A 22,582-nucleotide genomic window follows, 5' to 3' on the forward strand; every position below is an offset into this window, starting at 1 on the left:
AAATTAATTTCTTGACACTCACTTATAAAGAATATTTGGTCAGTATTCATAGCAAAGAGTTTATACGGGGTGAGCACAAAAGAACTTTACACTTTAAAAAATTTATATTAACAAAACAGTGCATCTTACATGCTTCAAACTGTAACCGGTTAATAGAGTACCTCTGAAAGATTTTTTTATGTATGGGTGCAATTACTGCATTCTACACTATCGCTGCCAGAGTGTACTCATGTAGAAAATGGCAAATAATCACAACAGAAGGGTTGATGATGGTAACTGCTGTTCGACAAGCGTTTTTCCCACACTTTCACCAGAAGACACCTGGCAGAGTTTCCACTTATGTTGGGTACAAACAGTTTGAAGAGAAGGGCTGCATTTGCAAAGGTAAAAGTTCCAGCCAGTCTCCTGTGTTGGAGCATGTCAATCACAGTTGAAGAGCATTCCAATCAGGCCCACAGAAATGAACAAGTCAAGCAAGATGTAAGCTTCAGATCCCACAAACAACTTCTGTACCAAGGCATTGGCAAGGGCAGAAAATGATGATAAATAAAAGAGGTTAATTTTTATTTATGAAGCAATGTCACACTAATGGTGGAGTTAATTGGCACAAAGTTCATTTTTGAGGAACAGGAAATCCTCGTTCCTCCACTTGACACCAATGAGATTCACCAAAGGTCAATGTGTTGTGTGCAATGTTGAGCGAAAAGATTTAGAGCCACTTCTTTTTCACCAGACTTAATCCCTTGTATTTTTTATGTGGTTATGTAAAAAATGGTACACTATGTTTGTAACAAGATAAGGTTTGAAGGAAGCAAGTTGTTCTGTTTTGTTTGTATGAATTTCTTAGAAAAGTACAGTTTTTTTGTGTTCACCCTGTATTTATAGAATTAAAAGCAATAGATCCTTAAGATTAAGCAGTCAATAACAGCCTTACAACACTCCTAGCCAGAATTCAGCACATGTAAGATTAACAATTGAGACACGACAAAGGTAAGTTTCTTTGTATGTTCCCATTCAATAATATCACACACAATATCACAAAATTACAAGAAGACAGAATGGTTGTGTAATACTTTATCTTCAGGAGGCGAAATTCTCAGTACTGCCAAATGAAACACATAAAAATCACAAGAAACCTATTCTACCTTTCAGAACTGTTGATTCCTTGCTTACAACAGGTGTGGCCCTCACACACTGGTGTCTTAATGACCTGCCTTTCCTTTCTGACCTTCCTTAGTCAACCACTCTTTCACATCCACAAAGAAACTAATGGTTACAAAAGCTAGGACTATTTTTTTGTACTTTTATAAATGCATGTCAGCAGAATTTCTCCTCCTCAAGGTAAGGACTATCCAGCCATTCTATCTCCTCATTCTTTTATTTTACATGGACTGAGTAATTCTACACTAGGACACAAAGTATTCATTGCACAAAGCTTACAATATAACATGATGCATTTCCTTAAGCAACTATGCAAGTACCACTAATGGCCTCCAAACACATTAATGCTCACACACAACAGTTCATTAAAAACTAGCCACACCATAAAAATAATAGGGTGTAAAAGTTGGCAGCCTCTTGATATTATTCAAGTGGAGAAGGCTATGTGCTGACAATAAGTTTCACCCTCTTCCTCCCATCTAGTCATCACCTGCAATAAACTAAACTATGCACACACTCAACTAAACTTGAATGGTACACTGAAGAAAGCCTTTCTAATTAGATGGCTGAACCTATCCCTCCAGGATGCCTCATTAACAATACCATATAAAGTCAATATAAAAAATGTATTCATAAATATGCCCGGAAAAACAGCTGCCTACAATACTACCAATAAATTCTTGTATGGAAGAAGAAAATTATACAGCCATAAAATTGTTTTATTACTTCTCCATTAAGCAGCTCTAAGATTAGTTTTGCTTAACTCCTCCTACTAATTTAAAGTGTGTGTGTGTGTGTGTGTGTGTGTGTACGCGCATGTGCACCAGAGAGAGAGAGAGAGAGAGAGAGAGAATGTTACCGTACATCCAATTCGTTATTCCAATTTGTTGAGATCAAACACAAGTGATACCTCAAATGTTTGTGATAGTAATAGTACTGTTTTGAACTGACGATTGCTTCAGGCAAAAACCATTTAATGCAATTGGCATTAAATAACTTAATGTGCCGCCTAGATATAACTTAAAACAAAGAAAACAAATATGAGATCAGAATTGTGTGCAATTTTATTTTCTTTATTGTCATACAAAATCTGCAGCTGTTTGCTGATGATGCCATGGTGTTCGGTAAGGTGTCAAAGTTGAGTGACTGTAGGAAGATACGAGATGACTTAGACAAAATTTCCAGTTGGTGTCACAAATGGCAGCTAGCACTAAATATGGAAAAATGTAAGTTAATGCTAATAAGTAGGAAGATGAAACCTGTAATATTCAGATACAGTGTTACTAGTGTCCTGCTTGACAAAGCCAAGTCTTTTAAATATCTGGGCGTAATGTTGCAAAGTGATATAAGGTGGAAAAAGCAATTTGAGAACTGTGTTAGGAAAGGCAAATTGTCGACTTTGGTTCATTGGGAGAATTTTAGGAAAGAGTGGTTCCTCTGTAAAGGAGGCCGCATATAGGATGCTGGTGCGGCCTATTCTTGAGTACTGCTCAAGTGTTTGGGATACATACTAGGTCAGATTGAAGGAACACATCAAAGGAATTCAGAGGTGAAATGCTAGATCTGCTACCAGTAGGTTCAAACAACACGTAAGCTTCGGGAATCAAACGGGAATCCCCGGAGGGGAGGCGACATTCTTTTTGTGAAGTGCTATTGAGAAAATTTAGTGAACCAGCATTTGAAGCTGACTGCCAAATGAATCTACTGCCACTAACACACATTGCATGATAACTTATGGCTCATATGGAGGTGTATAAACAGTCGTTTTTCCCTCGGTCTATTTGCAAATGGAACAGGAAAGAAAATGACAATTAGTGGTACAGGGTACCCTCCGCCATGGATCGTACAGTGGCTTGTGGAGTGTCTATGTAGATATGCCCATTGCTGCCTTTTATGATGCAACCTTTGTTAGGCCTACGGTTGTCATTGCTACAGCAGCCTCCCTTGCTGTGTTATGCGTGACAAGGTGTTTTAGGGTGCCTTATCAATGTGTTTTGCCTTTTAGTAAGAGTTTCACAGAAAAAATTAAACTTCCTTCTTAATTCCAAGTTAATACAATCAAGCTATTATCAATTGTATCTTAAAACTGTGCTGTTGATATACAATGTCAAATGATCATTTGACATTTGTTCACAAGATCACAATTTTCAGGTCCACTTGAAAATGGCCCAATTGTAAAGGCAAAACTGGTCGTGGTTTAAGAAAATACCTACTAGTATCTGACGGGACTTTTCATTATTTTCTTTCTCAGTTCTGTGCTGTTCTTAATTTTCACTTTCATATCACACGGCTGTTACACCATACATTATTAAGTTTAAGCAATATCTGTACGTTTATTCCACCTGTCAGTTCATTTTCTAGTTAACAGATTATGGTTTTCCTTTAAAACCTATCAATCAACAAACTGTACTAGTGTCCTATATTAAACTCCACACCTATCTATAGTGCCTCAAGAGTGCAGCTAACTATCATTTGGTGCCATTTCTCAAATGCTGACCTTACACTTGGTTCTCTACTGATGGTATTTGAGAGAAATAGTTTACATGCTGGCATCCTTCTCCTACCCCTCCCCCCATTATGAACCCACTGACAGAAACACATGATATAGGGCACATACATCATACTGACAGAGGGAGAACTGACAAAACAGCCACTAGGGCCATCAAAGAAATGCATTTCATCTTGTACTCATAAACCACCACACGGATATATAACTCATGAAAATAATAACTATAAAATATTGAAATTTATGAATAAAAGCTCAAGTACAAGCAGAAAATATAGTGTAAAATGTGCAGCCTAAACAAACGTTCAGTCTAAATTAGTGAACTGTAAACAGCAACAGTAGAACTATGCATCTTCACAAAAGTACAGCCTCAAATTGTCAAAATCAATTTACTGATGTACAACCATGAATTCTATAAATCACTGGTTAGTCAAAATTTTTCATGTAGGTAATTTACTAATGTAATGTGATTAATGGCGAAATTAAGCAACCATAATTCTACTGACAAGCAAAACATTCCAATAGCCAAAGTCGTGCAAAACTTTTTATAGTTAAATGTGCATTCCTCAGGTTCTTGCTGCCTGGTCTTAACTGAAATATCTAATTTAGATCTGTCAGTGCTAAGCTGTGAATAGTAAGGAGACTAATACTCTGTCAGTAACGAAAATTCTACTTTAGATGGCTGACAATCAAAACTAATGAGAAAACATTAAACTGTACAAAACAGCAAACATATTTTCTGGCTCACATGTCACAACACCTGCTATTCAAAAACTAAGCCATAGATTATTACTTCCAAAGCCAGTAAGCGAGCAGTTTCCTGGGGCTTGTCCGGATTCACTTTAACAACATGCGACGCTAAAAAGGTATCAATTTCTTTTAGTTTATGAGCAGCCTCTCCCGAGCCCTTGAAGTTGGGTATGCGGTTGTGTACTGGTCTTGGAAATGCTGCTAAATCATTCTTCTCTAAATAATTCCAAACTTTTTCACGGAAAGCCTGCTTCGTTACTTCTTCCGCTGCAAAGAATACAAAAGCGATTATTGCAAGTAATTTGAGGAAAACCCTTTACTTGCTGGGCATAAGGCAGCTGGATCATCAATCAAACGTACGTAAAACTTCCTCGTTTGAAGTCATGGTTATAATCACTCCATCAAAGCAACAAACATTGAAACAATAAACTTTGGCAGTACAAGTTTTGTTTTGTTTTGTTTTTTTACGACATTCTTACAGTCACTTTCTTAGAGTAAAAATAGAATACACAACATCTTAGAACACAAACATTAAACCTAAATCATAGTTGTAAACATAAGAAAATGTAAAGAAATTTTTTAAATTGAGTTTCAACTGGTATACATGGATAACACCTATAGAAGTTTTGGCGACTGACTACAAATAAACGATGTATTGACGATTATCAGAAATCACGTAACCGTCGGCCAAAATCGGAAAAATTCATTTGATGTTAAGATTGGCTATACTGTTTCCATCTCATTTATATATGCCCTCTTGCGTTCAGTATTTCCAATAAATGATGCCATACAGCATTGCCTCGTTGAAACCTAAATATGAATTTTTGCTGCGTGTTATTGGTGTATGCTTCAGGCATTGACAATCCCCTAAAAAATTATTTTCCAATTTTAAAATTTTATATGACCGTTTTTGACAGAAAATTACTACTTGACATTCTATTCGGTTACAACCATCATAATCGTATATTAATTTCGAAAATATCGGTAGAAGGTCTGTATGCATTGTGACTTTTCGACCTGCATATGGGGACTGGTTTATCTATAGTGGAAGTACTATACAACTTTGCCCGAGTCGTTTAACTTCTTTGTGAAAGTAAATCGATAAAGTTTGTGTTTTTAGAACCTGCACCTTATCCTTCTACTGGTGTCGTTAATAGTAAATTGTATTGAGCGATAATCGGTAACTGGTTTACTGGCGCTTGACGAAAAAAAATTTTTTTTTTAAAATAAAGGTAGCAGTACTGGCGTGCGGTAAAGTTTATACACAATATCAAGTCTAGCAGCTGTCCCAGCAAAATGGCTGACAAGTGTGCAACTGTTGACAACTTACATGTGAAAAATGGCAACTTTATTTGCGGTGTTGTCGAAGGTAAATAAACAAACTGAAATTACATTAGATTCGAAGGCGCTCTGCTATTAGTCATTATTTGAATCCTTATTTTTTAGTAGTTTATCTCCCATTGGAGTTTATTGCAATGTAGGATTTTAATGATTGCTAGGTTGTTGATGTTTGTATCTTACAAAGTTGCTTATGTAGCTTGTTTTGTAGAATGTACAACATGTTCATGTGTACTACCGAACAATCTGAATTGTTTACGATTTAATGGTTTCGGACTACTACTTGTGTGGCCGCAGTTACAGGAGATTTCCGCTGCTGGATCCTTGTCTTTCTTAAGGTGATACTTTCTCTGTATTTTTACATGTTAAACAAAACTAAAGTGATTACGAACTGGATACTGAAAGGAATTAAAACTTTAAGATTGGTTTGACAAGTTTTTATTATAGGTACTTATTGACCACACCACAACCCCACAAAAGAATGCATTTCTCGTAAGTAATGTATGAACATAATATGCACCAAAATTCTCGTTGAAAATGTACGTAGTATGTAGTACTTAAAAAAATCCACGTAGTTGTGGCAGGTTACAGTGAAAATGTGTTACATCTAGTGAAAATGTTGACATCTGGCTATGCTACAGATTAGCCTGTCACTACAACCAAGATATCAAGGGGGAGGAACATAATCACACTCTAGTATCTAATTTAAATGCTGAATATCATTAGACTATTGAAGGAAATTATTAAAAGTATCTAGCTCACAAACGCAAATATACAAAGGTTTACTCTTGTAAAAGATTGGGAAACAGAATTAAATACACCAAATATTTGTGTTGATAACACAATCATACAAGCAAGTACAAAGATTTTACCAAACGGAGAAATGGCAGACAAGTGATATCAGTAGCACACAAAGTGAAAATATTTATGTCATAATTCCTGTGAAGTATTACGTGCAGTGTCATCCTTCCTATTAGAAGGTCTTACTGCTACAAAGATGCCTTATATAGACTACCATGGTGAGTGGAGCAGTATTGGTTGACAGGGGTTGGTCCTCCTTTCCTCTCACAGTGCAGGCAGCTGGTATCTGGGTAACTAAAAGGCATGTTAAAACACAGGGCAAATGCCCTATCAGCTGAGCTATCCATGCACGACTCCTGTCCTGCCTTCAGCTCTACTTCCACCAGTACCTCTCTGCTATTTTGCAAACTTCGCAGACGTTATCCTGCATATCTCGTGGGATGAGCATTTCTGTAAGAAAGGGCTCAAGTCACATTTCAGCACACAGTTTTAATCCGCCAGGAAATTTCAAATCAATGCATGCTGTGCTACAGGTTGAAAATTTATTCTGCTAACTCTTCTTTAGACTACGGCTTAGTAGCCATTTATTTCCGTATCCTTTCATCCAGGAGTGGTAGTCCTACAAGGGTGAAGTCTGGAAGGTAGAGGGAAGTTACTGGTGTAAATAAAACTGTGAGGGTAGATTTGTGAGTTGTGCGTGAATAGCTCGGTGAGTAGAGCAACTGGCTGTGAAAGCAAAGGTCCTGAGTTCAGGTCTTACTCCATATACAGTTTTAATCTGCCAGGGAGCTTCAGATAAGTGCACACTCTGTTGCAAAGTGAAAATTTATTTAATATATATCAGTGTTTTGTACTTCCACAAAGTTGTTAGCAATTCCTTTAAATGGAATCACTCTTCATTTTAAAGTAACATAAACACAACATAGTATTCACCTATGACTACTTCAGTGATACCACACACAGTATTTTGTACTGATGTGAAAATTGGGTTGAAAGTTGACAGTTTGTGAGTTGACGGAAGTTGAAAATGTGAATACAAAGTATTGGTTATGGTGTGTGATGGCATACTGATAGGTAGCCCAACATGGACGTAGATTTGAAGACGACAATCTGAGAAGAAATGCACTCTTTCACTTTTTTTCCCCAAGTAGTTAAAATTCTCAAAACAATGGGTGATAGAGGTTATATTTCATTCACATTGTATAGAATTGCGTCTTCAGGCCTGTCTTACCTATGTGCTGTATATTTCTTACAAATTTTGTGATTATGTGGTGGTGGTGGTGGTGGTGGTCTTCAGTCCAAATACTGGTTTGATGCAGCTCTCCATGCTACTCTATCCTGTGCAAGCCTCTTCATCTCCGAGTAACTAATACAACCTTCATCCCTCAGAATCTGCTTACTATATTCATCTCTTGGTCTACCGCTACTATTTTTACTCCACATGCTTCCCCCCAGTACTAAATTGGTGATCCCTTGATGCCTCAGAATGTGTCCTACCAACTGATCCCTTCTTTTACTCTGGTTTTACCCAAATTTCTCTTCTCCCCACTATTCAGTACCCCCTCATTAGTTATGTGATGTATCCACCTAATCTTCAGCATACTTCTGTTGCACCACATTTCAAAAGCTTCTATTCTATTCTTGTCTTAACTGTTAATTGTCCCTTTTTTACTTCCGTACATGGCTACACTCCTTACAAATACTTTTAGAAAGGACTTCCTGACACTTAAATCTGTGCTCGAGTTAACAAATTTCTCTTCTTGAGAACTGCTTTTCATGCCATTGCTGGTCTGCACTTCATATCCTCCCTACTTCAACCACCCTCAGCTATTTTGCTTCCCATGTAGCAAAACTCATTTACTACTTTAAGTGTCTCATTTCCTAATCTAATTCCCTCAGCATACCTGATTTTATTAGACTACATTCTGTTATCCTTGTTTTGCTTTGGTTGATGTTAATTGTATATTGTCCTTTCAAGATACTGCATTGTATATCCTCCTTTCAAGATGCTGTCCATTCTGTTCAAGATAGTGTCATGGTGACATATACTGGGTGAAGCTCTTTCAGTGGTTAACATCATTTTATGTATTCAGCTAGTTTTCCTTTTTTCCAACTGCTAACCTGTATTTCATATATTTATATGGTGGATATTATGATTTCAAATAACATAGGTATGCATTGTCTATAATGTAACATTTACATCTGTACTCTGCAAACCAATGTAAAGTACCACCATTTTATCAATTGTTGGGACTTTTTACTGTTCCATTCGTGTATGGAGTGGTGGAAGAATGACTGTTTCAATTCCTCTTTGCATGCTGTAATTAGTCTAAACTTATCCTCATAAATCTTACATGAGCAGTACATAGGGGGTTGTATATTCGTGTATTTGACACTTAAAGCAGGTCCTTCAAACTTAGTAAGGAGGTTCTCTCTGGATATTTGCAACTGTCTTCATGTGTAAGCGAGTTCAGTTGCTACAACATCTCTATGAAAGTATCTCGTGGGTCAGACAAGCCTTGACCATTTGTGGTGTGCTTTTCTGTACATGTCAATATCCCTTGTTAGTCCTATTTGGTACGAGCCCCTCTCACTTGAGCAATATTCTAGAATGAGTCACACAAATGTTTTGTTCCCAATTGCCTTCATAGAGTGGTTGTATTTCCCTAGTATTCTATGAATGAAGTGATGTCTATCACCTGATTCACCTACAACTGAACCTACATGATCTTTACATTTCACATCCCTATGAATTAATACCCCCTGATATTTATAGGAGTTACCAATTGCAGTTGTGATTCATTGATATTATAGTCATTGGGTACTATGTCTCATCTTTTTTTTATGTAAAATTGTCCACATTTTTGAACATTCAAAAGAGGCTGCCAGTCTTCCAGTCTTTGCACCACTTTAAAATCTTACCAAGATTGAGCAGAGTATTTGTTCAACTTTTATCAGGGAGTACCTTTTGATAAGTAACTGTGTCATCTGCAGGAAATCTGAGGTTACTCTTAATATTGTCTGAAAGGTTATTAGTAAACAACATGGACAGCAAGGGTCACAACACACTTGTCAGGATGCACACTTAAGCTACTTTTGGGTCGACCGAAGTGTCCGATCCCACGCGTCGGCTTTGACCCGTGACGTAAGGGTGTTGTGTGTGACGTCATGCTGGCGCAGAGGTTGGAGTGTGGCGTGTTTGTAGATGTCGTCGTGTTGTGGTTTGTTGTGCTCTCTGGTGGTATGTTCAGGGTTTTCGTTTGTGTGGTGTAATGGGCTCAGTTTGCTTTTGCTCATTATCAAGAATTGTTAGAGTGTTGGCTGTGTTTGTTGTGGAATTCGTTTCAGTGAGTTAACGATTTTGTGTGAAGGTTGATTTAGTGTTGTTCGCTGTATGTTGTGCGGTAATTTTAGTAAAATTAATCGGTTGTTGTTTTTGTTCAGGAATGTATATGATGGATAAAATTAACACTGCGCGGGTCAAGGGAAGTGTCCGATCCCAATGTCTGGCTGTGTATGTTGGTAATGGTATCGGGAGATGTTTCTGAGCTATATAGGCCAAGGGAAATGTTTGATCCTAATTTATGGGATCGGAAGCTGCTTTTGAGTTGTATAGGTCAAGGGAAGTGTCCGAGTCCAGATGATATTGTGTTTAGTGGTATTTGGGGAGTTTTGTGATCTCGGTTTTTTTCGTCATTTTGTGTGGTTTTGTATGGGGGTGGGTGTCTAAATTTGTTTATATTTAGTTTGTCACCCACCCAAAAACATCCCATTTCCCACGCTTCTCCCGTTAGTGTCATTAGGCTTTTTTGGAAATTGTGGGTGTTTGTTTTTCGATGTATTTTCGTCCTCATAATGTGTACGTAACGACTTTATACGTGCCATATTGGAATCTTGGTTTGTGGTCGTTTCTGCCATACTTGTGACGTCATGGGACAAAGCAGATGGGCGGGATCGGACACTTCCGTATTTCCCTACTTTTAAATCGCCGATGACTCTCCTTCCAAGATAACATGCTGTGTCCTCCTTACCAAGAAATCCTAAATCGAGTTGTAAATTTCGCTTGATACCATATTTGATTGTACCCTTGATGATGTGCATAGGTGTGGTACTGAACCAACTACCTTTTGGAAGTTAAGAAATACAGGTACTGTGTCTACGTGGCTGCTTTGATTCATGGTTTTAACAATGTCTAGAGAAAAGTGTGATTTGGGTTTCACATGATCAGTATTTTCATAATCCATGCTGGATGGCATGGCAGATGTCATTCTGCTCTAGACACCTCATTACATTTGAGCTCAGAATTTTTTTAAACATTCTACAACAAATGGATGGCAAGGATATTAAACATTAGTTTTGTGAATCACTTCTACTGCCAGTCTTTTGACCCTTATAACCTATGTTTATAGGGTTTTCATCAGGCCTTAGAACTTTTTTCAGTTCTAACTATTTCAGTTATCTTTCAACACCACTGCTAATATGTGTATCTGTCATTCATCTTTGTAGCTCGGCAAGAATTAAAATAGGACAATACCCCTGGATTTTCATTTGTACAGGAACATGTTAAAACCGAATTAAGCACTTCTGTTTTTGGTTTTGCTGCCGTATGTTTCAGCCCATCTTGCCCATGAGTGTTCAGTCACTATTAACAGCCTTTACACATGACAAGAACTTTTCTGGTTTTTGTGAGAGATTCTTCGATAATATTCTGTTACAGTAGTTGTTGAAGGCCTTTCACATTGCACTGTTGACAATAAAATAGTTTCCATTCATCATCTATTGTTGTATAGCCCTATGCTTTGTTTTACACCTGTTATACAGTAGCATCAGTTTCTTTAGAAGTGTTTATGTGGTGACTGCCCACCATAAAAAGTCGCTCCAATTATGGATGTTGTCATTAAATCCAATGTATTCTCATCATGAGGGCTTCCGAACAATGTGTTGTAGATAGTTCTTGAAAAAGGCATTCAGTAACTTTTTGCTGTTTGTCTTACATTCCCACTGCTTCCATCTGTAATTTTCCTGGTTGATAGTTGGATGATTACATCTCTCCAAGGATGACAGTGTGACTGGGAAACTTGTGTGCTAGTGAGCTTAGGTTTTCTTTAAAATTTTCAGTTACATGTTGAGGTGAGTCTGGAGATTGATAGAAGGATTTGATTGTAAGTTTTTGCTCACCTTTGATAGTGAATCTTACATAAACAATATTGCATGCAGTTTCAATTTCTATGTTGGTGGATATGAATTTCTTGTCTGCTGCAACAAATACACCACCTCCATTTTCCATTACCAAGTGAGGTGGCGCAATGGTTAGCACACTGGATTGGCATTCGGGAGGATTATGGTTCAACCCCATGTCCAGCCATCCTGATTTAGATTTTCTGGGATTTCCCTAAATCATTTCAGGCAAATGCCAGGATGGCTCCATTGAAAGTGCACGGCCGACATCCTTCGCTAATCTGATGAGACTGAAGATCTCGCTGTTTGGTCTCATCCCCCAAATAAACCCAACTCCAATTTCTATTAGCCTATCCTTTCAATATACACTTAGACTTTCCCCAAAAACCAACTTTCTGTACCTAATATTTTGAAAAGCTAATGCATTTTAGGAGTGGCTTGACCTCTGGCCCTTTTTTGTGAATGCTTCAGAAGTTAATCACTAAGATTTCAATACCCTCACCTATAGGGGACATTTCTTTGGATCTTACACTAACACTTTCAGTTCCCCTACAGCTTTCTTTATATGGACTGGATGGGGAGCCACCTAATCAAACAGGTACCTGGATAGCAGACTCTGATGTGTAGTGCACACAAGACCCATTTAGTGAGTCCTTGGAGTTATCAAAGCTATGGCACAAATCTAGGAAGCCACAGCTTAGCTTGTCGCAGAACCTTCAGAGTCTCTGATTCAATCCTACTCAGCTGAGAATAAGGCAGTCACAATCAACTCTGGGGGCAATGCTGCAAATTGTGAACTTCCTTGAAACTTCCTGAAAGAGGCTGGTCATCTCAGAGTTCTCTATCAGTTGCTGGAATTATCCATGTAAGACCTTGAAGCCTAGATGACAGGCATTGTTTGTTCCAATGTGCACCACAATCTGCAGTTGAAAGCCTCCTGTTCCCTAAGTGGCTGCAAGATTAGCCTCTTCAGTATGCTGGATGAGGCCACCAGGCATGCATGCTGAGTGCACCTGGTGTTCTTTCCCACCCCACTGCCATTTCTCTAAGGTGTACCATTATTTGCTGTTTGTTTGAATTGCCTGCAATTGCTAGACCTTGCCCTTTGGCATTTATACAACATGTTTCCCAACAGATGAAGTTAGTCTCATTGGCTCAGTTTTGGTTTCATTTGAATACATCACTTCAAATGTGTCTGTTATGGAGACCAGTATGACACTCTGAGGTCTCACTGGTCACTGTCTCCCATTTACAGGCCAAGTGGACAAGTAACAGTAGGTCCCATTCTTCCTGTAGATGAGATAAGACCTACAGGACATGATAGTACTTGAGATACCTTTGGTATCACCAGTGCATGGCTCTCAAGAACTCTGCTTCTACACCTATTTGCAACAGCTTCCAATCGTTTGACAGTGATTAGGGTGATTTTCAGTATCTTGCAAATGCAACTAACTCATCCCAGGTTCAAGAACAGCATTCACAATGGGGCTGCATAGGGACTGATGCAATACTTTGAAGAACAGTAAACAAATAACTCTAAAATTAGCTTGCTGATTCTCTTTTATGACTCTGTTAAGCTAAAACACATTAATAATACCTATTCAGAACTGAAGCAGTTAATAAATTATATTTCTATTAAGGCAGCAGAAAAACCTGGGATAAAAGTTAGTGGTTCCCTGAAACTTTGCTGATGTTATAGTTGCTAACAAACCCCAAAATACTAGTTATTTATGATAAATGCTGACAAAATACACTCCTGTCGAAAGGGAAATCCAAATTAAACAGGATATGGTAGTACAATGTGTGCTGCAGTAACTGTAAGTCACTAACACCGATTTACTAGTAAACGTATTACGCTCATAACTTCTGAAAATTCTCACAAATATATATTTATTCACGTTGATAGATGCTGATGTTCAGAGTTAATGAATCTGTGAAGAAGAACACTATTGCTAAAATTGTATGTTGGTTACTGCTGATGTTATAGCACAGTATTCAGTAGACTAAAATGCATATCATACTGGTCGTTACATGTCAACTCAACTAGGCTTCCCTGCCCAACCAACATGGATTTTGGTAATTGATGTTCAACATTAGCACGTGACTTCGATGTCACTGGTAAAGTTCAAGGTTGGTGAAAGCAGGACTGGCCTAGATATTATATAGTCATTTGACTCCGTGTGTTATGTTGCACAGAGCGAGCATTAATTTCTGGTGACTTTGAGCTATTATATCGCGAGCAGTATATTGTTGTAAGAAATGAAGTGTGGCCATCTTATACAGCTTTACGCATTGTCCTAAGATTATCAGTGAAATCAATTTTTCAAGTAATATTCAGCCAGAAAATTATAGCCAAAATTGCCTGAAAATATTTTAAATTTGGCTTCTTATATCTTGAGAACTAAAGGTATGATGAATGTGAAACTTGACATGTAGTAACATACCCCCACAAGGTTCTCAAAAATAATGTTTCATTTATGTACTGCTTTTCAACACTGAATAAATTAAGTGCAAAGTTGAAGATTTGTAATGTGAAAAATGCAGTATTATCGACCTGATTATGCAAAAAAATGTGTTCTATAAAACTTTCCCAACTGGCCCACTAAAAAGACCATGGTTTTAACTGCAAACAAGTGTATTTGATATCTAGCGCTGGCTTACAACTCTAGGTAATTTGAATCAAAGTTGGAAGTGAAGTGAAGGTTATGGCACGAATAAAACTTAAACTTCGGATTTTTATATCTCGCAGAGCTATTGCATATGAAGTTCCATGTTCCTCGTGCATCTACTCTTCGAGATTTAAGAATCCAAAGTTCACATTTTTTTCATGCTGTGGTTTTTTTGCTTAGTTGTGATTCATATTATCTAGCCATGTCTCCACAATATCCTTTCTTCCAGGAGTGCTAGTTCTGCAAGGTTCGCAGGAGAGCTTCTGTGAAATTTGGAAGTTAGGAGATGAGGTACTGGCGGAATTAAAGCTGTGAGGACGGGGCGTGAGTCGTGCTTGGGTAGCTCAGTTGGTAGAGCACTTGCCCGCGAAAGGCAAAGGTCCCGAGTTCGAGTCTCTGTCCGGCACACAGTTTTAATCTGCCAGGAAATTTCATATCAGTGCACACTCCGCTGTAGAGTGAAAATTTCATTCTATTATCTAGCATTGTTAGCCCTCATTGGATAGTCAAATACACATTTTTTGTGATTGAGTTCATGGTCTTATTAATGAGCCCAGTTTGGAAGGTTTTATATAACATGGGTTTTTGCAAAATGGGGTTGAAAAATTGAATTTTTGACATTTTTTTTATAAAATCTTTGACTTTGCACTTAATGTATTCAGTTTGGAAAGTGTTACATAAATGAAACTTTATACTTAATAACCTTGTGTTGTTAGATTATGACATAAGAAGTTTCATGTTCTCCGTACCTTTTGCCCCTTAGATATAGGAAGCCAAACGATTAAATTTTATTGGATGATTTTGCCTAAAATTTTCTGGCTGAATATTACTTGTAAAGTTCTTTTACATTAGGATTCTTAAGAGAATGCATAAAGTTGCACAAGATGGTCAAATTTTATTTCTTTGAACAAAATATTGCCCAAAGTATAACAACTCAGTCACCAGAAATTCATGCTCACTCCGTGCAAAGTTCCACATGGAGTGAAACAAATGACTTCAGCCAGTACTGCCTTTGTCAGTGTTCCTTGGGGTTGTGCAAATGTTCATGTAAAATTTCTTTGAAATACATGGTGCCCAGACAGGAAAATGTTCAGAAATTTGGTATTTTGACATTAGGCAGTACACATTAATCTACTTGGATTTAATATTCATTACACAGATCTTAATTGGTCCTCATTGCTGTTGAGAAGCTTGAAAGAACAACAAAAAACTGAATGCCTTATAAGTTAAGATAGTTTCCTGTCATTGCATTTAAGATAAGCAGAAGTCAAATATTTTATTGAGCTCATATTATGTGTAAGTTACTATATGAGTATGAGCTTGGCGTCAGTAAGTCCTTTAGGCTTATCTTATTTAGGAATCAAGGATATGACTCATTGAAAGAAAGGAGTGTTGCATTGTTGATAGGTACACAAACGAAAAACTTGACTAGCTTTCTGATTTCAACCATAACTTTCTGTACATTGTTAAACATTCTATGATTGATGAGAAGTTATTTAAAAAGTATATTCCAGCATGGAGGATACCTTTTTCTGAGCCAGTGTTAGTGCCACATAACCAAAGTTGCTTGTCTTTATCTCTTGCCAGTCCTTAAGATTTTGCGTTTTTAGTAGCTTTGTGGCACAGTGATAAAAGTTCCAGATTACAAATCCTAAGATTTCGGCCTGAGTCCTCAGTCAGGCCTAGCATTTTTATTATCACTTACAACTTTCATCACTTCTGGTAAAACTAAGTAATGTGGGAAATGTCATATTGCATGGTTTAGAATTGCATATTAAACTGTGGGCCCCCTGCAACTCTCTGGTTAAGACAGTTCAAAGCTCGGGGGAAGACAAGGGCACGTGCCACCTACAATAGAACCATGCCAAGTAAGGTGCTGAGGCACTCAAACCAACCTTCAGGTTGATGACAGCATTACCTTACTGCTTCTTTAAGCCCAGGCAATAATTTGCATATACGGAACATGCCAAGTTGCAATGTGGTTTGGGGTACACAGTAAGCACATTACTCTATAACAGGCAGGAAAAAGTCATCTCAGAGTTAGAGGAAGTCTAAGGCAAACCAATTCCATTAGAACCATGCCTAGCGTAAAACAATGTGGCAGTGAAATCAACCTTCATGTGTATAACAGCTTTAATTTTAAGTGCCTTTATGTATTTATATTCATCGTTCTCATATTTAGCGTTCATTTTATGAATTTGAGCTGTTGGTTGGGAAAAAGCAAATTTATTTACAGTAATTTTCACTGTGGATTAAATATATTGAGAAGCAGCAGAACACTATATGTAAACTGGATGTACCTACCTTTGGTGTTCCAAACAACATGTTTTGATGAAGTTGGAGCAACACTTTAAAAAATGACATGGTAAATTGAACTCTGGGAAATGACCATACAAAAATTGATTTTGTTGTTGTTTTGAGGTATTATGATAAGTCTCTGTTGCTACCAGTGTCATGGAATACAGGCTACATCAAGAACATTTTTGCACACACATTCACTCTGTAAACTCATAGTGTATGTTCTGTAGGTAGTACTCATCTAGATTATTACATTCATATGATAACATTTAATACCATAGCACTACTCGTATATTATAAGTGAAAAAGATATCAGGGAATTCAAGAAATACCTGAAAAATACAGATGACAAAAAAATTTGGCTTAAAAGAGAAAAATTATGTATTAGTAAACTGTAGTCCTCAGTAATTGATCTATGTCTTATTATTAGATGATCCCTTACTCTGGAAATTGCCAAAATATCATACAGAAGTGAGAGAATACTTTGACATCAAGGGACACTTTTGCTGACAAAGTTAAATCAAATTGCAACTTGTGTTGTTGAATTGTGTGCAATGTCATTGGCACTTGAAATTTTTGTATCTTTATGGACAAATAAGTTCATCCAGCAACATGATATGATTTCTTTGGAACATAATATAGAATGAAATAGCAAAAATAAACCAAGGAAGTGATGGAATTTCTATAAAGGTAAATAATCGGCCAATCGTGCTCAAAATTTCAGATACTTACAGTCACTGTTGCCCGTCAGAAGCGTGTAGTTAAGGTTTCAACAAAAAAATATATTTGAGGATTCCATCATAAGCAAAACATAATTTCTTTGTGTTCATTACTTCCCATACATGTAGTGTTGTTGTTTCATCATTGTCAGAGATTTTATCTATAGTCTATTGCAGAATAAGTCACAAATTGATCCATTACCTCCAATGCGCAATGTTTATAGGTAATTTATGTGTTTATTTGTTTGCTAATAAAGTTGAAAGACTTCTCTTCCAAAATAAATTAAATCTGTGCACTACCATGTTGTCATACTATTAATTTTATCTTTCTGGCTGGTACTTAATGGATGTTAGTATTCATTTTTCAAGTAATGTCTGCAAGAGAATGATAGAAAATAATTCTGTAGGTGCATTCTGCTTGTACCTCCTTCATAATGTTACATTATAGAGGGATAAAATTTACTGTAATTCATTCCACATTAAAAATCAACAAATACACTTTTTTTACAATTATTCATTTTTGTGGGCTATACCCACTAAATACTTTGTCCTTCGCTTCTCAGAATAGTCTTTTCAACTTATATATTTACCTGATGTACATTGAGCTAAGATGCTGCCATCTGTCAGTCCCTGATAACATTCTGTCCTTTCTCTGCTTCCACTAGAAACTACCATTTTTCCCCATGAGGTGCCACAAGTGTTTTCTTTTCAGTATTGCTTGGCAAGTGGAAATCACAGTGTTCATCTTCAGCATGGGAACCCAGATGTCATTCAGTTTCATGCCCTCCTCCTTCCTATATGCTTCGCCACGTCACATCACTGCGTGGAAATGAAATTTTGCTGCAGTCAATAGTGAGCCAGGTGTGAATTGGACCTTCAAAGATGCTACGATCCCCTCTGAAAATGTCCACTGCAGATGGGAATGAAACATTGGGTTTTAAGGAGAAATCTGTTCAACCATGATGTAATAGTCCAGAAATAACTGTAACGTTTCCAGCCGTTAAAGTTTACATTTTACAACTCCTGATGATACCCTTGTCTCTGATAATCGCTCGCCATCAAGGACAGCATTCTGGATTCTATTACGTAAGAAGACTTTGAGCCACTCTCGTACATGGGGACCTATTCCATATGCTCATTTTTTCATTAACGGTCGGCAGTGTGGCACTGTGTCGAATACTTTACACACATCTAGGAATATGGAATCTGCCTGTTGCCCTTCATCCATGGTTCTAACCCCTCCCACACCACAGGAAATGTTTTAAACTTCATTAAGCAATTAGACGGGATACTAATAAGACATAGTAGATCTAACTGTGTGGATATGGCTGTGTGTGTGGAGATTTCAGTACACAGATTTTATCTTGAATTCTGATCAAGGCACCTAGAGTTATAGTTTTCCAGTGTTGATTTAATATCCACAAAAACATTCCCAACAAGAACAGAAAGATGTAATGCAACAGTGCCTGATTATTTATAAATCCATCTGTCTTTACTGAAATAGACATGAGCTCATAATAAATGGTTTATCTGACTGTGGTGGTCAGATAGCAGTAAAGTGGTTTATCGTTAAGAAAAAGTGGCATAAATGGCCATATCATCTGATTGCATTGACTTAGAATCTTAAATTTTTTTACATCATCAAGGGACTGTAGATATTAGAATTTGACATAAATTTCAACTTGATACATGTAAATGTTCCCGAGAGAAAGGATCCTTAACAGATGGACAGCAAAGTAATCTTTTAAGGGTCTTTTTTTACTTATTGAGTTACAGAACCCTAAAAAGGTAAAGGAAAATTTCAAAGAATTGTAAATGCCAACTCACACTGTTCAGAGAATTTATGGTATGAAAAACGGGAGGAAGCTGAGCCAGGAGATACAGTAGACACAAACTTTAATTATTTTCTTAAAAAAAATCTTACAATATTATGAAATCAGTTTTCCTTTACAATAACTTAGAACCGAGAAAAAGGGTGGCCAACATCGGGGATCAAAATATCATGTATCAGGAAGAGAGAACTTCACTTAAGGCATAGAACTAGCTCCAATCAAGATTAAAAATGCACAGCAAGCCCTATTAAAAATTATTCAGTGTGTAATAAAAAAGATGAAGACCATATATTATGCCCAAAAACAGATTTTTTTCTAAAGTAGGGAAGTTTGCTACCACTCAACCTCGTGAGGCTGAAGGAGGAGTGCTTGAATAAAGAAGGAGCAGCATGAGACTTCTCAGGATTTCCCGGCGGATCTGTTGCAAATACTCTTCTCCGGGTTTGCTGTCGGATCATACTGTGAAAATCCTACATGCTACACGGCTGACGGATGATAGGCGTGCGGCACGTCGCAATTTATAAGGCCCGGAACAGACAAAATGCGCGCGTGGGAAGAAGCTGACAGCGCACATACGACACACTGCCGGGATGCATAGAACGGCCTTCGCGCATGCGCGGTGGGCAAGGACTACGCTGCCAAACGCTCCCATGTATGATTATAAGCTGAATTAAATCTCGGCAGTTCGCTGCGCCGAGTCATGAATTGGAAGTTCTTGTTTCTTCTGTTTTGATTTCATGGCAGCCAGTGCTGTATTCTAGACAGCGCTTAATAAATTGAAAACCTGCATCCCTGTTGATTATATTGTCCGCCGCAGACAGCTCATTAAAAACTGTCCCTGAATGATGGCGCCGAGGATAAAACTTCGCTCTTGCCGTAAAACGTGCTATGCTCCGTGTCCAGGCAATGCTCCTCTATCGCTGATTTATCAGTTTGGCCCAGACGTGTATGAAGATGGTATTCAACACGACTTTGTTGCACGGTTCGGCGTGTCTGACCAATATAAGATATCCCACATTGGCATGCCATGATTTTTAATACTTCAAATTAGTTTATGCACAGGACAGTGGTAACTTCCGAAAATTCTCAAAAATGTATGTTTATTTGCGTTGATATACGACGAAATTCGCGGTGCTCTATTCTTTGGCGGTAATTGTGAGTCACAAACGATGATGTGATGTGCTATGAAATGAGTTGCCCGCATCCCTTATAACTTACGAAAATTAAAAAAAAAAAAGGATAGTTCTGTAAACGCGAAAATTCTCGGAAATAACCCATTCATCGTGTAACTATACAATAAATTTAGAGAATGATTCTTTTGGACGAGGATAGGCCTAATGTTCTCAAAAATTTTAAAAGAGCGCAAATAGGTTTAACCTCACAACTGACAATAACATTACGAATGTATCGCGACACTCATGCGAATTTTCAAAATTTTAATCACGAGACAAACTAGTGTTGAAGAAATCAGTGCAAGACTGTGCAGAGCGACGCGAGCTGTAAAACACCCGAATCTAGAATTTCAGTTGGCACACGCCGTTTCACACAAAGGAAATTCCGTAGTCGGCTTTTCCTTTAAATAAACGTGCAAATTGCACAGATATTTCTTTTAATTAGCTGACTCGGCGCCAACTTCTACACTGGTGTGGCGAAGAAAAACATTGCAGCTTGAGTTACCATCTGTCAAATTCAAGAAAATGTGCAGCAGCAGCAGCAACAACAACAAAGCAAGTCGTCTTCTGCCTGTTGCAGCTAACAGTGATGACGTGGATAATAACTTTGGTGCTATGAGCATGTAGCTAAGTTAACCAAGAAGCGCAGTTCTTCCTGCTTTGCAGTCAGAAATCTCTCACAGAATTGATGCGCAGACAAGGTTACTGCCACACTCGCCACACTTTTACTCAGTTTTGTCATATGGCACAATCTTGTAGGGTATTCCAGTGAAACTGAAAAAAATTATTGCTGCAGAAGTGTGCAATTAAAGTATTGTGTAAAGTTGATAGACAAACATCTGAGCACCACACAACCATAGGGTTAGAAAAGTTGGACAAAAAGATTACACTCTAGCACCATATTCCTGTAGATCTAACATTGGAATATGAGGAGTTGTTACATACATTAAGACAGAACACAAATTCAAAAACGTTGAAACAAGTAGCTATGGTAGTGATCGGCACATAGCAGTGTCTGCTTCTGAATAAATACTGAAAAATAGTTCTTTTTTAATTGTAACTGTATATACATCCCCACTGAAAAATTTTGAATTGTTTATGAGGAATATGGATTCCTTGCCGTGCTGCGAGCCAGTCAGCAGCAAGAAGCTAATTGTCAAAAACAAGGAAATAATTGTGTACTCAGTAAGAAATGCTTTCTCTGATTATGATCTACAGTTGACACTTCAAAAAACTAGAGCGCGGCACTCTGAAGTCGGCATTTGTCTCGTGCCACTTAGGAGCTGTTCGGGTAGCTTGTAATCGGAAATTGGGCCATGCCGTTTCGGAAGCGTTCTGGTAGCTAGGGATGGTATTGCTGACGCCAAGGGCAGGCTCAAGTGTATTTTTGCCCATATTTGTTTCTTTGTGGCGTCGTGTATGATGAGCGTATACAGTGTAGTGGAGTGGTGGAAGTACCAGTGAAGAAAAAGTGATACACTCAAAAGTATAAAAGAGAATGGGAGAATAAACTGTGTTTACAGGATGGCTGAAACCAGTACCTGGAAAAGATATTAAAGGCATGTGTCGCTTTTACCAGACCGAATTTTATACTAAACCGAGCGATATAAAAAAAAAAGTAACCACGCTGAAATCAAGAAACATAAAATGAGACTTGACATAAAATCGGCACAGAAGAGCTTGCCTGTGCAATAAGTGGACAATAGTAGAGCGGAATTGTCACTTGCATTCTTCATAACTTGTTCGGTTATGACTGTGGAACATGTGGGACAACTGTGTAAAATTATGTTTTCTTACTTTAAATTCACCACAGGCATAAAGTTACATCGAACGAAGGGTTCAAACATAAAGAGTGAAGTGTTGGGTCCACACTTCGTGGAAAAACTGCGAACTGATACCGGTAACGAAAAATTTGGTCTGCTGGTAGACGAATCCACCGGCATAACTGTTCTAAAACATCTAAGAATTGCAATAAGATATTACAGCGTATCAAAATAATAGTGTCGACATTTTTATCGCACATTCACGTCGAAGAAACCGATGTGAAAGGCTTCACGGGTGCACTCGTAATAACTTTAAAAGATCACAACCCGGGAATTGAAAATTTGAGTGAGATATTTGCAGACAACGCGTCAGTTATGGCAGAAGTGAATAATGA

General features: G+C 37.8%; 2 protein-coding genes across 3 annotated transcripts in view; one reads left to right on the forward strand and one right to left on the reverse strand.

The window, feature by feature from the left end:
* LOC126253577 (methenyltetrahydrofolate synthase domain-containing protein) overlaps positions 1-4,962 on the reverse strand; it is a 144,098-nt gene extending 139,136 nt beyond the window's left edge. Inside the window, exons 1-2 of the mRNA XM_049955001.1 lie at positions 4,778-4,962; positions 4,461-4,684 (exon numbers count right to left, since the gene is read on the reverse strand). Coding sequence (XP_049810958.1) covers positions 4,461-4,684; positions 4,778-4,802 — 249 coding nt within the window. The 5' untranslated portion in view covers positions 4,803-4,962. The remainder of the gene's footprint in view (positions 1-4,460; positions 4,685-4,777) is intronic.
* Positions 4,963-5,525: 563 nt separating this feature from the next.
* LOC126253578 (protein O-GlcNAcase) overlaps positions 5,526-22,582 on the forward strand; it is a 150,194-nt gene continuing 133,137 nt past the window's right edge. For both annotated transcript variants that reach the window (XM_049955003.1, XM_049955004.1), the window contains exon 1: positions 5,526-5,786. In XM_049955003.1, the coding sequence (XP_049810960.1) occupies positions 5,714-5,786 (73 nt within the window). In that variant the 5' untranslated portion in view covers positions 5,526-5,713. The remainder of the gene's footprint in view (positions 5,787-22,582) is intronic.

The sequence above is a fragment of the Schistocerca nitens genome, chromosome 4, assembly GCF_023898315.1.
Source record: "Schistocerca nitens isolate TAMUIC-IGC-003100 chromosome 4, iqSchNite1.1, whole genome shotgun sequence".
In the NCBI taxonomy this organism is placed as follows: Eukaryota; Metazoa; Arthropoda; class Insecta; order Orthoptera; family Acrididae; genus Schistocerca; species Schistocerca nitens.